The 12725-nt window shown below is 49.9% G+C and overlaps 5 protein-coding genes across 5 annotated transcripts; 1 reads left to right on the forward strand and 4 right to left on the reverse strand.

Moving 5' to 3' along the window:
- Window positions 1-24: 24 nt before the first annotated feature.
- Window positions 25-1845, reverse strand: LACBIDRAFT_327483 (uncharacterized protein; the record flags this gene model as incomplete). The annotated part of the gene is made up of 9 exons (XM_001881533.1): window positions 25-211; window positions 246-281; window positions 446-525; window positions 581-604; window positions 735-805; window positions 1113-1177; window positions 1363-1532; window positions 1600-1628; window positions 1710-1845. 9 exons carry the CDS (start codon window positions 1843-1845, stop codon window positions 25-27), a joined length of 798 nt encoding a protein of 265 aa, XP_001881568.1.
- Window positions 1846-2313: 468 nt separating this feature from the next.
- Window positions 2314-6165, reverse strand: LACBIDRAFT_297936 (uncharacterized protein; the record flags this gene model as incomplete). Its single annotated transcript, XM_001881534.1, has 15 exons — window positions 2314-2421; window positions 2475-2536; window positions 2588-2687; window positions 2743-2867; window positions 2923-3378; window positions 3438-3561; window positions 3618-3724; window positions 3781-4278; window positions 4330-4431; window positions 4485-4572; window positions 4627-4764; window positions 4814-5275; window positions 5324-5719; window positions 5766-5925; window positions 5975-6165. The coding sequence occupies 15 exons, from the start codon at window positions 6163-6165 to the stop codon at window positions 2314-2316; spliced, it is 3117 nt and encodes a 1038-aa protein (XP_001881569.1).
- Window positions 6166-7355: 1190 nt separating this feature from the next.
- On the reverse strand, window positions 7356-8891 carry LACBIDRAFT_294447 (uncharacterized protein). Its single transcript, XM_001881535.1, has 9 exons — window positions 8755-8891; window positions 8633-8705; window positions 8446-8581; window positions 8285-8390; window positions 8192-8231; window positions 7874-8136; window positions 7767-7823; window positions 7660-7716; window positions 7356-7606 (listed from the first exon to the last, which is right to left on the reverse strand). Exons 1-9 carry the CDS (start codon window positions 8842-8844, stop codon window positions 7502-7504), a joined length of 927 nt encoding a protein of 308 aa, XP_001881570.1. The 5' UTR covers window positions 8845-8891; the 3' UTR covers window positions 7356-7501.
- Window positions 8892-9403: 512 nt separating this feature from the next.
- Window positions 9404-11197, forward strand: LbPR_A4 (aspartic peptidase A1; the record flags this gene model as incomplete). Its single annotated transcript, XM_001881382.1, has 10 exons — window positions 9404-9574; window positions 9631-9646; window positions 9709-9802; window positions 9863-10017; window positions 10069-10195; window positions 10252-10350; window positions 10413-10552; window positions 10619-10880; window positions 10950-11059; window positions 11091-11197. The coding sequence occupies 10 exons, from the start codon at window positions 9404-9406 to the stop codon at window positions 11195-11197; spliced, it is 1281 nt and encodes a 426-aa protein (XP_001881417.1).
- A 1091-nt stretch (window positions 11198-12288) lies between these two features.
- LACBIDRAFT_297938 (uncharacterized protein) lies at window positions 12289-12638 on the reverse strand. The gene is made up of 2 exons (XM_001881536.1): window positions 12513-12638; window positions 12289-12457 (listed from the first exon to the last, which is right to left on the reverse strand). The coding sequence occupies exons 1-2, from the start codon at window positions 12584-12586 to the stop codon at window positions 12304-12306; spliced, it is 228 nt and encodes a 75-aa protein (XP_001881571.1). The 5' UTR covers window positions 12587-12638; the 3' UTR covers window positions 12289-12303.
- Between the last annotated feature and the right edge of the window lie 87 nt (window positions 12639-12725).

A 12725-nucleotide genomic window follows, 5' to 3' on the forward strand; every position in this document is an offset into this window, starting at 1 on the left:
AATCACCACGAGACGCAGCGCAAATCAGAGACGGAGAGCCCCTGTACGACCCAATCGCTGTTTCGCGTTTTCCACGTGGGTTGGAGAATACGCATGCTTGAGAAACCCAAACGCCAACGGACCAATGTCGGCACCGAAAGGTATACTAGTCGGGTGACTATATCGTCGAACAATGAATTCGCGACACCAAAGGGAGTGAAACTGAGGGCACCTATGTTAGACATGGAATTGGAAATGCTGCTCACATAGAATCAGAATCGGAACGGCGTTCAATACTGCCACTAGTATTCGTTGTAGTTCCTACAGAGTGCTATCGGGTCATCCGAAGTACCTCAGTTAGCCCAGGTAATGATGTGCTGTCTGACGAAACTCATCGTATGTCCCTTGTGTACCACGCATCCCCAAGACGCATATTTGGCTCCTCAGCTCCTGGAGGCCAATTCACTCAGGATAGGCAGGTATTGGCCGCTTTGAGGCCAGTGGTAGGATCATGATGTTGCGGACAGTGCACCTAGCCTGGGATTGCTACATTTCAACAATAAGTAGTGGTACAGAAGATAGGATATGGATGTAAACTTACGCCAGCGAGATAGGCACATGACAACTGTCGCGTTGGAAGACTCAAATGGTTTATCAATATATGACGGTTCATACCAAGCCAAGGTCAGGGCGTGACGTAAATTTTGACATGACGTCATCCGTATAAGAAGTTTGAGTACTTACTTGGTACTTACGTGTGTAACATTGTCCTCTCCGTCAGCTCGCCCATCCTCTCTCGAGGACAACTTCTGGTCCAGGGCTCCCGCTGTTTCAACAAAATTGCGCTCAATGCAAGCTCATTGGTCGGGACTCTAGGGACTTTTTCTAATTATGCACGCACTCGGTCAAAACTCGGTATTAGGTAAAATTGAGTTTACGAGCATTTACCAATTGTTTTCCAAATTGGTTGAGCTCGCTCCTGGCGATGACGGCCCTCAACATGAATGCTACATGCATGCCCTCAGTGATACGTTCAAAACATGCACAAAGGGAATGAAAAGCGCCCAGTAGAATCCCCACTACATCCAATCTCTTACTCAAGCGACAACAGCGTTCAATGACTGCACGCGTACAGAACTTGATATTTTCGTCTCCTTTTTCGCCGACCCCATTCAACTCATTATTCTTTAATTTCGCCCTTCAACACCCACAAAGTCACAATGATAGATGCTGATCGCACCCATGCCGCATCCACGACCACCAGAATAAACCTACACCAGCGCCCCCAAAGTCCCCCGCTGTCTCTCCTTCGCTACACTCCCCGACAACACACGCCTGGTCAATGTCAGCGCCAATCCCATTCCCGACTCAAATGTTACTCACAATCCCATTCGCCCAAAAAAGAATGGAAAGCTTATTCCCCGCACCATCTCCTTGTTCTTGCGCAAGAAATCCAGCGTGGCTAGCCTTACTGAGGCCGAGAGCCAGGTCGCCAGGATGGCATCTTCCAGCAAGGCCCATGATATACCCGGCTCCCGAACCCCAAACATTACCTATGTTGATTTTATGACGCCAGTGGAGCGTGAACGGAATTTGAGGATAGTCGTTGAAAGCACTGACTGAGAGGGTGGACGACGGTTTCAACAGAGCTGTAAAGGGCGTGGCGAAGCAAGCATTTCAGGATATCGCCGTCGTAGACCTGCAAGATAATGGCGATACGTGCAGCTCACCAGTTTCGCCGTTGAGTCCTTCCTTCGACACAATCTTCCATGTTCGAGTCAAGAAAAGGGAGCCTGTTGAAGTGTTGCAGCTCCATCGGCTCAAGTCGATGCAGAGGTTGGGCACGGAGGCGTACAAAGATGTCATGGAGAAGTATCCTATGAGTGCGGAAGAGAGGGCGCTGGCTTACAGGTGTTTTGGGTTATTTCATGTAGCTCGTACGTAGTACGTCTGTCACGTTCTCTTCTATTGATGGCGACGAATGTACTTTCAATTTTTTTCACGTTCAAGCGTCGAGGCATGGCTGATTATCAATTTTAGTTCCGGGGACCTGGCGAAAGAAGACGACTCGGACCTATCTCCTCCTACCTCGTGTTTGCATCCTCACACCTCGTATTTCAAATCACCGTGCAAAGGCTGTCTGCCCATTCCAATTCAATGCCCAGTTCGTACCCCTTGACAAGGACACTCCCTTGGCTTGGAATTAAGGGCATGATCTGGAAAGGCTCAGTTAACGTGAGTTGACGGGTTGCAGCAAGAATAAACAGACCATACACAACTATTCGGTTACATAGAGCTGATACTTTACTTTTCATTTGTTTCTTCTTCTTCTGATCATATTGAGAGCCATCGACGATACAAAGCATTCGCCAGGTGAGTGGCGCCAGTGAAGACAAAGATCAGGGATAGGTTGTATGCCGCCTCTTTGGCAAAGAGGTCGTCCTGTTACGATACAGTCATTGAAGAGAGGTAGAGGGAGGGTAGCAGAGGCGTACATTGTTCTTCTCCGCCAGTTCAAGAACATTTTCGTAATGCTTGACCGCGTAGGAGTAGAGTCCTGGATAGGATTAACAAGGAAGGCGCACAACGACAGGAGGATGAGACGGACCAAGCTGATGGAAAGTCCTGGCAAAGTTGTATTCCACTTCCGGGACACTCTGCATGCCACTTCCTCGGAGACTGCGATACTGCGTTAGGAACGCCATCGCCTATAAAGGAACAGATCATTAGTCCCATAATCCTGCTCAGAGCGGACAGAACCACCTGTGTAACAAGATGATGTCGGTTATCTGACTGACGCTGCATCGCCCTACCAATGGAAGCTATGGCCAAGCACAAGCATATCATCGGATCATCAGGGCAATAATCGTATGCATGCAACAGATAGACTATCCACAACGTCAGGAAGAAGCAGCATATACGCACACGAAAGGGGGAACTCACAAATGGCACTCTGATAGCTCTTCGCAGCAATGCAAATCTGGCCATAGATAGCCACAATAACCGGGTTATGCTTCGTCGGTATCTCAGGGAGATTGAGGCTCCCAGCCGTAGCTGTCGCTCCAGTCTCCTGATCACCACCCTGGTCTGGCACTCCATCATCCCCATCATCCTCAGCCCCATCCTCCGCTTTCCTGCTCTGTGCAGTGGGTGCATACCGCTTGTTCAATGGATTCCACTTGGGCACTTCTGGGCTCTTCACAGCCGTATCCGCCAACTTCATTTCTCTAAACAGATGCTTTTGAAGTGTGGAAGTGATGAAAGAATCTGTGGGGCGGAGGCCACTTGATAGGCAAGCCATGAGGATTCGGAGTGGCTCGTTGTTGAATTGGTGTATGGTGATGAGTTTGCGTGCTTGTTCAACGACAGCGAAGTGTTGGCCCGCGGCCAGACCACAAGCTACAGGCAGAAACATATGAGCTCAGACAGTACGAAGAGCCAAAGGGAGGGATGCTCACTGATGATTGCCAGTCGAATAGAGTCCTGTCGCTCACGAGCTTGATATGCGTTTGAGACCATGATATGTCGAAGGATTTCATCTGCGACGTCGTATTGACCTCGTCGAGTAAGAATAAAGCAATACTGGTCCCCAGTATCAACCAAAGAGCACAACAAGGTAAGAGAGAATCCGAACAAACCTGCATGAACAACTTCAACCAGTCATCGAATGAGATCCCTCTAAATACATCCACTTTGCCGATTTGCGCGTCTCCCTTGGTCACCTTCCTCGACATGCTATCACGTTCTAAAAAGATCAACGTTAGCCTCAACCCGACACCAGACCACAATTGAAGCAACAACCAACCCAAGTCAAGCTGCAACCTCGACGCCATCCGATCTTCATCAGCCTCTGTCTCGACCTTCTGTTTCTTCCTATGACTCCTCGGAAACATCCCCTTGAACGGGTTACTCTACGCCCCGCCAACAGGATCAGCCCCTCGCCAAACCCAAAGCAAAAGAGAAAAGGCCAACCCACCCGACTGGTCAAAAACAAATTCCTCGTCTCCCTAAACATATCAACAAGCTTCTCCGCATCGACCATCCACTCCCTCTCACACTCCTCATCCCCGCCCATCATCCCCGCCCACAGCTCCCTTATTTTCCGATACCCCTGCATCACCTCTTTCTCCTTGGCCGCCTCCAGCTCCCTCAGCTGCAGGTGCGTTAGTCGGTTCTGGACACGGATAGCGTTAGCTTTGGACCTGGTAATACGTTCTTCGGCGAAGAGAGAGGCTGTGGTGGGGTCATCTTCAAATTGGGTCGCCGGTGCTTTTGCGCGCTTTTTGCGGGAGTCGATAACTGGGAGGCGTTGAATCGCGGATGAGATGGGAGAGAAGGACGACTGCATACCTTCATATACTAGCTCTAAAGCCCGTCGAGGTTCACCTAGGATCTCATAAATCTCGGCAAGCTTCATTTTGGCGTCGTTGTGCGTAGGATCAGCCTGTCGGACTTGATACGTGTCAGTCAGCGTGCTAGTTAGCTGTCAAGTAAGAAAGTCATACTGTGTTCGTAGACTTCTGCAGCTTCACGAAGTTCTTCGAGCATCTTCATGCATGCGGCTGTTTGTATGAGAATATAAATACTGCTTGTCTTCAGTTGCGATGAGTGCCATATTTTTAAAAAGACGTATTGGGAGTCACATACCGCAGGGTCAGCACCAAGGAGCTCGTAGATAGGCTTCGCCTCTGCACACATCTCCCTCTCAAAGTATGCATCTGCAATCTCAGCAAAGAGGACTGCGTAATCAAGAATATCTTGTGCCAAGACCGCATTCGCATGGAGCTAACCAACAAAAATCAGCATCTCCCACAACCAAGAGAACCAAATTCACCTTTCCCTCCTCGATCTCGCCCATCTTAATCCTCGCAACCGCCAACCGATGACGCGCATTCGCGTCCAACTCAAACCTCCCAGCCTGTATCCCACCTCCCTCCCCAATCACACTTCTCCCCGGCCACCCATCCATATCATACTCCCTATCATCCTCGCACAAATCCCAATACCGCTGCTCGGCTCTCCCTTGCAACCAACGAGTTCCGCGCCTAATCGTCTGGGCTGCTTTTTCGTGTTCCCCAAGAGCATTGTACAAGTCGGCTAGGAGGAGCAAGTCAAGTTTGGTGAAGATGCTCTCGGAAGGGGTGGGGTAGATGCGTTGGTAGTGTTCGAAAGCGGTTTGGAGGAGGTCGGCACAAGTTGGGAGTTCGGAGAGCTCGACGAGGATGGCGTGGAGTTCGCGGAGAACCGTCAGGTCGTGTGGAAACTGTTTCAGGATTGCTGTGAATGCGTTGCGGGCCTGAAGGCAAAGTTAATGTAGTAATTAAATGAGTGTGAACGAAATTACCGTTCGAAAGTCCCCGATCTCCTTTGCCAACGATGCTCGATCCCACAACGCGTCGACATTTGTCGGGTCAAGACTGTATACTTTTCGATAGCAGTATAACGCCTGTTGATTATACCCATGTTCCCTCGACTGCCTCGCCAATCGATCCCACTCATCCGCATCGTGTCGAAGGTGAGCCGCCATGATCCTAAGCTGAAGCGCCTTCTTCCCTTGTTCCATATCTTCATAACATTGTGCAAGGACAGACCAAGCACCCGCCGCGCGCGGTTCAATGCGTATGACCTCTTGCATGATCCGGACTGCTTCAGGTAGGTTGCTGTCCACATACGCCTGATTCCCATCACCAATAAGGGCGCGAACTTGTTGAGAGAGAACTGGCCCCGTCGTTCGGCCTTTCTGTGGGGGTATTAGCAAAAAAACGAGTGTATGCAAGCTCACTCGCCCGTTTGCGTTTCCGGCCAATACCTGAGGCTTCCCTGAGGTCATCGCGAAACTCGGCCTCTTTCTCCTCGATGCTGAAATCCCAATCCTTTGTCAATCCGCTGCCGCTCGCGCCGTTGTTTGAAGACGTGTCCCGGAGTCGTATGTTCTGTACGAGACGACTGCGATTGCACTGATCAGCAGAAGTATGAGTTATAAAGAAACGCGCACTCGAAATCTCCTTCAATCTCCTTCTCGGCGTACGTTTCTTCGGGGTTGGGTGCATCGTCCTCGTTCTCTTCGTCATCCTCGCCTTCGGCGTCTTCTTCTGAACTTGGTTCCGAGCCGTCGCTGTCTTCGTCGGTTACGCCCTCAGCGAACTCCTCATCCACGTCCATTTCGTCGTCTGTTCTCGACAACATCTGTTGTGCGTTGGTTGGGACAAGGTTGGCAGAAAGTGATTCACGTGACCATCGTGAACGGGATTTGAAAACTCTCCAGAAACTCCATAGAGTCCATGGAGTTTGTAGAGTCAGGTGATTTTGATCAATCCATCACATGACTTCCAGATGACGCGTCAAGCAAAGCGCGTCTAGCAGTGCCGAGCGTGGCTGGTGTTACAATCCCTCAATTAGCCATAACTATACATTTATATTTCGTACCTACAACAATGTAGAATTTTACAATGCAGAACATCCACCAACTGCCCTTGGAACAACCAGGAAAAGCCCCAGAAACGAAAGCAGCAAGCAATTCTTTCGAGGGCGGGGTGTTGCCAAGAGCTGAAGGCGTAGGAGCATCAGGCAAAAGAGACGGAAAGGCTGGTAGCCATAATACGTAAAGGCTCCTGCGAAAGGGGGCGAGTGGGGTTGTCCGGGGCGACGACTCACCATTTTTGAAGAAACAGATGAGGGTCTTTCTCACAACATGTTTTGAGGACATCTTGTTGCTACGTGACCCCGCAGCAACTTGGGTGGATGGTGCCTTAACACAGCGAGACTTGAGCAGCTTGCCAAAAGATGGCAATTGGGCAAAGGCGTCCACTGTCGATGACGGTTCAAAGGGCTCTGACGCGGTTGATGTCCGGTTGAAGGGAGTGGCGGCGACTGTACTAAGCGGGACAGAGTTAGAACAATATCAATTTGGCCAAGCCATAGAGTTGGATGATGCTCGGAGCCGCAGTAGTGAGCGACATCGCACAGCAGAGATGATGTAGGGGTGGGTGGGGAAACGTTGGGGAAACGAGTTCAACGACGTGTAGCGTGTGGGTCACGTTTGGCGGTCATGCGTGACTCTACAAACTCTACGAAAATTTGAACTCCCGGACGGTTTCCGGATCCCATTTATTCTGCCACCCAAAACCAACAACTTGAACAAGCTTGGCAAGGAGCGGGTTTGAGACTCCGTTCATCCAGGTCTGCACCCCCACACGCTACATTGACTACTTATAGATTACGCTAATAACTTCCAAAGGCAGGTCCTTCCGACTGGAATACGTGAGAACCTGATTGCTAAGAATCGTTTTCGACACTCCAGAGTTCGTAGACGACCGACTGAAAATGACAAAATATGTCGGCACAAAATATGGCGTGAAGGACTTAGCACTCATGGGGAACAAAAAAGGAACCCGATGACTATTATTCTGAGAAAGCACGCCAACCGGACGTTTTCTTGAGGCACCCAAGTTGGACAATGGACATGCGCGCGTAAGTAACCCTACATAACTGGATTGGAACAGAGGGTTGGCAGATGACTCATTCACATCTGCAGAACAGCATTGACAGCGGATCTAGAGTCGAAAGGTTGCTGGTATAAAGTCGTAGGGGACGAGTGGCTTCCTGGTGCCGTGTTTGGGTAAGGATTCTACGAAAAGGTCAACTTGAAGTCACAAAGGATAGCCAAATATTTCGGCTCACATATGGTTGATGCATAGGGGGTGAGTGGCTTCCTGTGGCCCTGTTTGGGTACAGATTCTACGAAAAGGTTAACAAGTCATAAAGGATAGCCAACCATTTTGGCTCACAAATGGTTGATGCTCAAGAGGTGAGTGGCTTTCTAGGGCCGTGTTTGGGTAAGGATTCTACGAAAAGGTCAACAAGTCATAAAGGATAGCCAAACATTTTGGCTCACGTATGGTTGCTGCTGCGTCTTTATTGAGCTCGCGTAACTCACCAGAGTCATATCTTGAGATAGGACAGCCGAAGGGTTATCGCGTTGGCGAAGTAGGAACCAAACCACCACGCATACAATAATGCCAAGGACAGCAACCCCCCCAACCACCCCACCAGCTATAGCGCCAGCATTCGTTTTCTTCCCAGAGTTTTGGTTACCAGTAGAAGAGCTGCCTGGGGCAACGGTAGTCGCGGAGGGGACACTGACAGATTCGGTGCCTCCTAAAGAAGAGAGGGAATTGAGTTTCGGGACCCTAAGGAATAAAATTTAACATACCAGCTGCTTGCGCTACAGAAGCGTCGAAACCATCTACGTTCTGTTTGGTAAGATTATTCAACCGTCGTAATCGGCGTGAGGGTGCATTCGTACAGTAACATCCAAGTAGGCATAATGGGGTACGCGCACCCCAGTGGGAAGAGGATCGGGGAAGGTCTGCACGTAAACGGTGCTGCAATTGGTCGCATAGGTCGACCATCTAAGAAAGGCGCTGGTGGTCAAGGGCGATGTGTAGATTCCAACAAGAAACGTACCGGAGAGTTTCACGGGTCTGGCAAACAGCACATGCGCTCAGCATAGAAAAGTACACCGAACTGCAAGTACATTCATTGCGGGATTGTAGTGTTGGCCCAATGTAATAATATCCAGGGGGTAACTGAGGCAAGGGATCTGACGGCAGGAGAGTTATGGTTGGTCAAGCAGCGGTAGAGGAAAGGCCACCTCCGGCGGGCACGCAAACGCCAAGAAGCGAAGCAGCGACATCACAAGGACTCTGGCCTTGAGAATTGTAAGTCTATAGCTGGTCAGTCTGTTGTAACCTTCTTAATGTCGAGCCAACGCACCCAATTGAATCCCGTTGCACATGTTGCTGCGCCCGCTAGAGATGGCACAAGGACCAACAGTAGTGTTGAGAGGGTCAGCGCTCCCCACATCAGGTGTGACAGAGGGGAAGGAAGAAATCCAACACTTGGTGCGAAACACTGCCTCACTACTTCCACCTTGACCTCGAGTGCTTGAGCCTCAACAGGTCACAGCGCTCTACAGTGCCTTGCACGTTTTGGGAGGCTGTCGTTCCAAAAATAGAACACGAGATAAGGCTTTCGGATCATCGGGTGGAACCGAGCGATTCTCTTGCTCGATCACTTGAACAAGTTGAAGCTGTACGTCACGGTACCCTTGAACGGAAACCCTACAGAATGCTTCGGCCTACTTACTTATTCTTGGAGAGTCTCAAGACTTCGAACGTTCATAGGATCGGCGGTGCATCCTGACCTATCCTGACGATGGATGATCTGTTTCTTGTTTCTGGTGCTTTGCGGCGGAGGCACCTGGAAGCTGCTTGGATTGTGCTTGGAAGGGACCTGGATCAAACGCCAAGACTGACCGCTTCTGACCCAACCCAGTGGAAAGCGGGCCTCCGCTGTTGAGCACCACGATGATCATGGACTTGATATTTAGTGGAGGTTGGAATTGCTTGTCATTCTCTCCACCATGACGATGCTTTCAAACTTCGCTCTGTCCGCCAGGCTTCTTGCGCTTATTACGGTTGTTCATGCCAGTATCATGGTCGAAGTCATCGATGGCTCATTGGGCTTTGCAAGACGAGCGGGTGATGGTCCTATTGGAGTGCGTTTAACGAACAAGAACGATGTGTCCTACCTGGTTAGCTTTGTCCAACTTTCTTCGGATTTCTTTCCCTGTTACTGACAGCAGTACAGACACCTGTTCTTATGGGTCAGTTTCAAGTCTATAGACGACGTAGGCCTCCGTTGCGCTTACTCGATACCACGGGACAGGAAATCCTCCGCAAACGATACAGATGTCTCCCTCTCTTTCTCAAAATTTCATCGCAGTAGCATCTCCTCCGACAGGCGTCAGCGACCAGTCCTTGTGAGTAAAAGCGAGGTGCAATTTTAGTTCAACCAAACAGTTGATACCTCCCCGAGGTAGCTATCACCCATCCATCTCAACGAGTTATACGGCAGGCGTCGGAACTGCGTCAACTCAGACCATTTCAGGAGGATCTGTGCAAGGAATATACGCAGGCGAGACATGTACTCTCCAGTCTGCAACGGCAGCTTCTGCCTTCAGCTACAATGCATCGAGTACGTCATATGTAAATTTTTTTCACACAAACACTTTTCCTGTTCTTTCAGTCATTTTGACGAACTCTGCGGTGACGAACGACTTGTACCCTATTGGTGCACGTGGCGTTTTGGGTTATGGCCTCGGCTCACCAAGTGATGCACCTCCAAATACATCTCTCATCGGTACATTCTTACCGTGCGTTACCTTTCAAGTTCACGCCGGTTTCTTGAGTCCTGACGCCGTACAATCAGCTCCAACTTTTCACACGCCGTCTGTGGTATTGAGCTGAATCATTTCGATGATCCTGTTCCAGACGGCATTTTGATGATGGGGGCAGTGGATCCAACAGTGTAATTATTAGCCACCATTCATTCAGCACTACGCGTCATCACTTCTCACTCGTATATTGCAGATTTACCGGAGACTTCACCAATACGATGGTGCCCGCAAACAGTCCCACTTCGTGGTCCATTGCATTCGACAATCTCACGTATATAGCGAACGGGGTCAGCCAAAGCATGGCCGGTATGCTTGCCAGTGTCGATATGTATCGTACGTGACATCTTACCTCGACGGTATATATTCGCGAGCTTCTCACTTTCACCGATTATGGTACAGACTCTGACATCCAGATCACCTCGGACGCGGCCACCCAACTCTACGCCGGCGTTCCAGGTAGTCAAGCCATCTCCAACGCCCATTGGTCGATCCCGTGCACGTCTAAGTTTCCGATCACGCTCACATTTTCTGGTACACCCTTTACAATCAACGAACGTGATACTATCGTCAAGCAAGCCGACGGCAGCTGCATTGGAGTTGTCAGCGGTGGAGCGCAGCTTGTTGGCAGGGTTGGAGCGCCGTTCATGCGCAACGTTTACACGTGTGTCCACCCATTCGTACCCTCTAACCGCGATCTAACCACGATCATTATGTAGACAATTCTTCGCAGACCAAGCCAATGGTTCAGTCACTTTTGGTGTTGGGTTCGCGGCGAAGAAATTACGGCAGGCATCAGCATCAGCAACATCTCCGTCTACAAGTACCCAACCCCAATTGACTGTCAGACCTTCCGCAACTTCAACAGGTGTAGGTCAAAGCAGCGGATCTCAGTTGAACGTTCAAGAACTTGGACGTTCATTGAGGGTTGCGATAATTTTAGCTTCTGTTGTAGTACTCTCAGGATTGAACCTGGGGTAATAACGATTTTTGACGATATTCCTTACAAGTTCATCCACGTTGACTGTTTTGTTACAGGACATTCACTTTAATTCAACTTTACTTACCTATATTTTAAACTTCACTTCTGGACATTTCCATAAACCCAAGTGAATGTCATGAAAATGTCCAAGAGATGATTATAAACATCGCTAATGGCATGACTGGGTAACTTACACAATGATCCATATATTTAAATTCGATTTTTTTACAGTCAAAAGTGAGGAAGTCCAGGGGGTTAGGCCCATGTTTCTGGGGAGCGATGTTACGTACATACTTACGTAAGGTAGCCGACCTCGATCACATGACTAGACGTATCGATCACACGTCACATTTTCTCTTCGTCTTCGAACTTGTCCAAGGGCCAATCTCAAAGTATTCCCGTTCTTTGGCTGCGAAGCGACAAGAATCAGATTCGTTTTCCCTCTTCACTCATCTCCCAACAGGCGGAGAAGTCTTGTCTCGTCGAGATCAACCCCAATGACTCGGAGATGGGTCGAGGAACCTGGAAGGCAATCAATGGCGCTGGGACTCGGAACCCGTGCAAACCATGCGTGCAGCATCCCCTGACTAGATGACACGATTTGTCGAACTGTGGGACGGCTTGCGTGCTTAGTACGTTGTCTTTCGTCCCATAAATTTTCATTCTCAACTTCTTAACTTTTCGTGAAACTAGTTTCCGTCTCTTATGAGCGGTCACCCTTCAAGACCAGCGGAGAGTGAAACCGTCTAACGTGAGTTACCCATCGTTCGTGCTGATAGAAATCTAGCTAATAGTCTTTCAAGTGAAGCCATCTGAGATGAAGGTCACCCGGTACGATTCCAACGAGCCTCGCTCAACCTTTCCGGATCCACCATTGTTTCAAGTCAACTCCCCACAAGGGTTGGACCGCCAGTATGTTTGGCGGCTGGAAATGGGGTGTGTCGTCATGCGTAACCTCCGTCTTTCCCGAACTCATCCTCGACATTCAGTATCTTACCCTCTGTGAAGAAAACACTGTCTCGTAGCGGAGTTCCGTCCATCCATCTGCTGAGGGAGAAGTCGGGCGAAGAGCCCATTGTACCCCTGGGTGCCCGCACCAATACCGTCACGACCGTCCGTTCCCATTCGTAATCGGTATACTCCCAAGATAACTCTGCCCGTAGGATGGGCCACCACTCTCTGAAGGGGGCCCAACGATGGGGATGTGTGACCCAGATTCAACGGGTTGTGCGATGAACATCAGCTGCTCCGTGTCACGGCTACGAGGAGCCATGGTCAGATGGATGTAATCGGGAGGAAGTCGAGGAAGCATACCCAGCTATAGCCCGGAAAAACTGATCCAGCGCCTCCTCCTTCAGTTCCTTCTCCCTCTCCTTCCCCTTCTTCATCACCCTCGACTGCTCAATCAGCTCTGCGTGCTGTTCCAAGGCGTACCGATGCACTTCTTCTCAGTTGTATATCTAGGCGGAAGTCCACCGTTGTTCCACCTACCATCGTCGATGGGACGAGAATCATGAATCACCTGCC

Source organism: Laccaria bicolor, genomic scaffold (genome assembly GCF_000143565.1).
Source record: "Laccaria bicolor S238N-H82 LACBIscaffold_13 genomic scaffold, whole genome shotgun sequence".
Taxonomy (NCBI): domain Eukaryota; kingdom Fungi; phylum Basidiomycota; class Agaricomycetes; order Agaricales; family Hydnangiaceae; genus Laccaria; species Laccaria bicolor.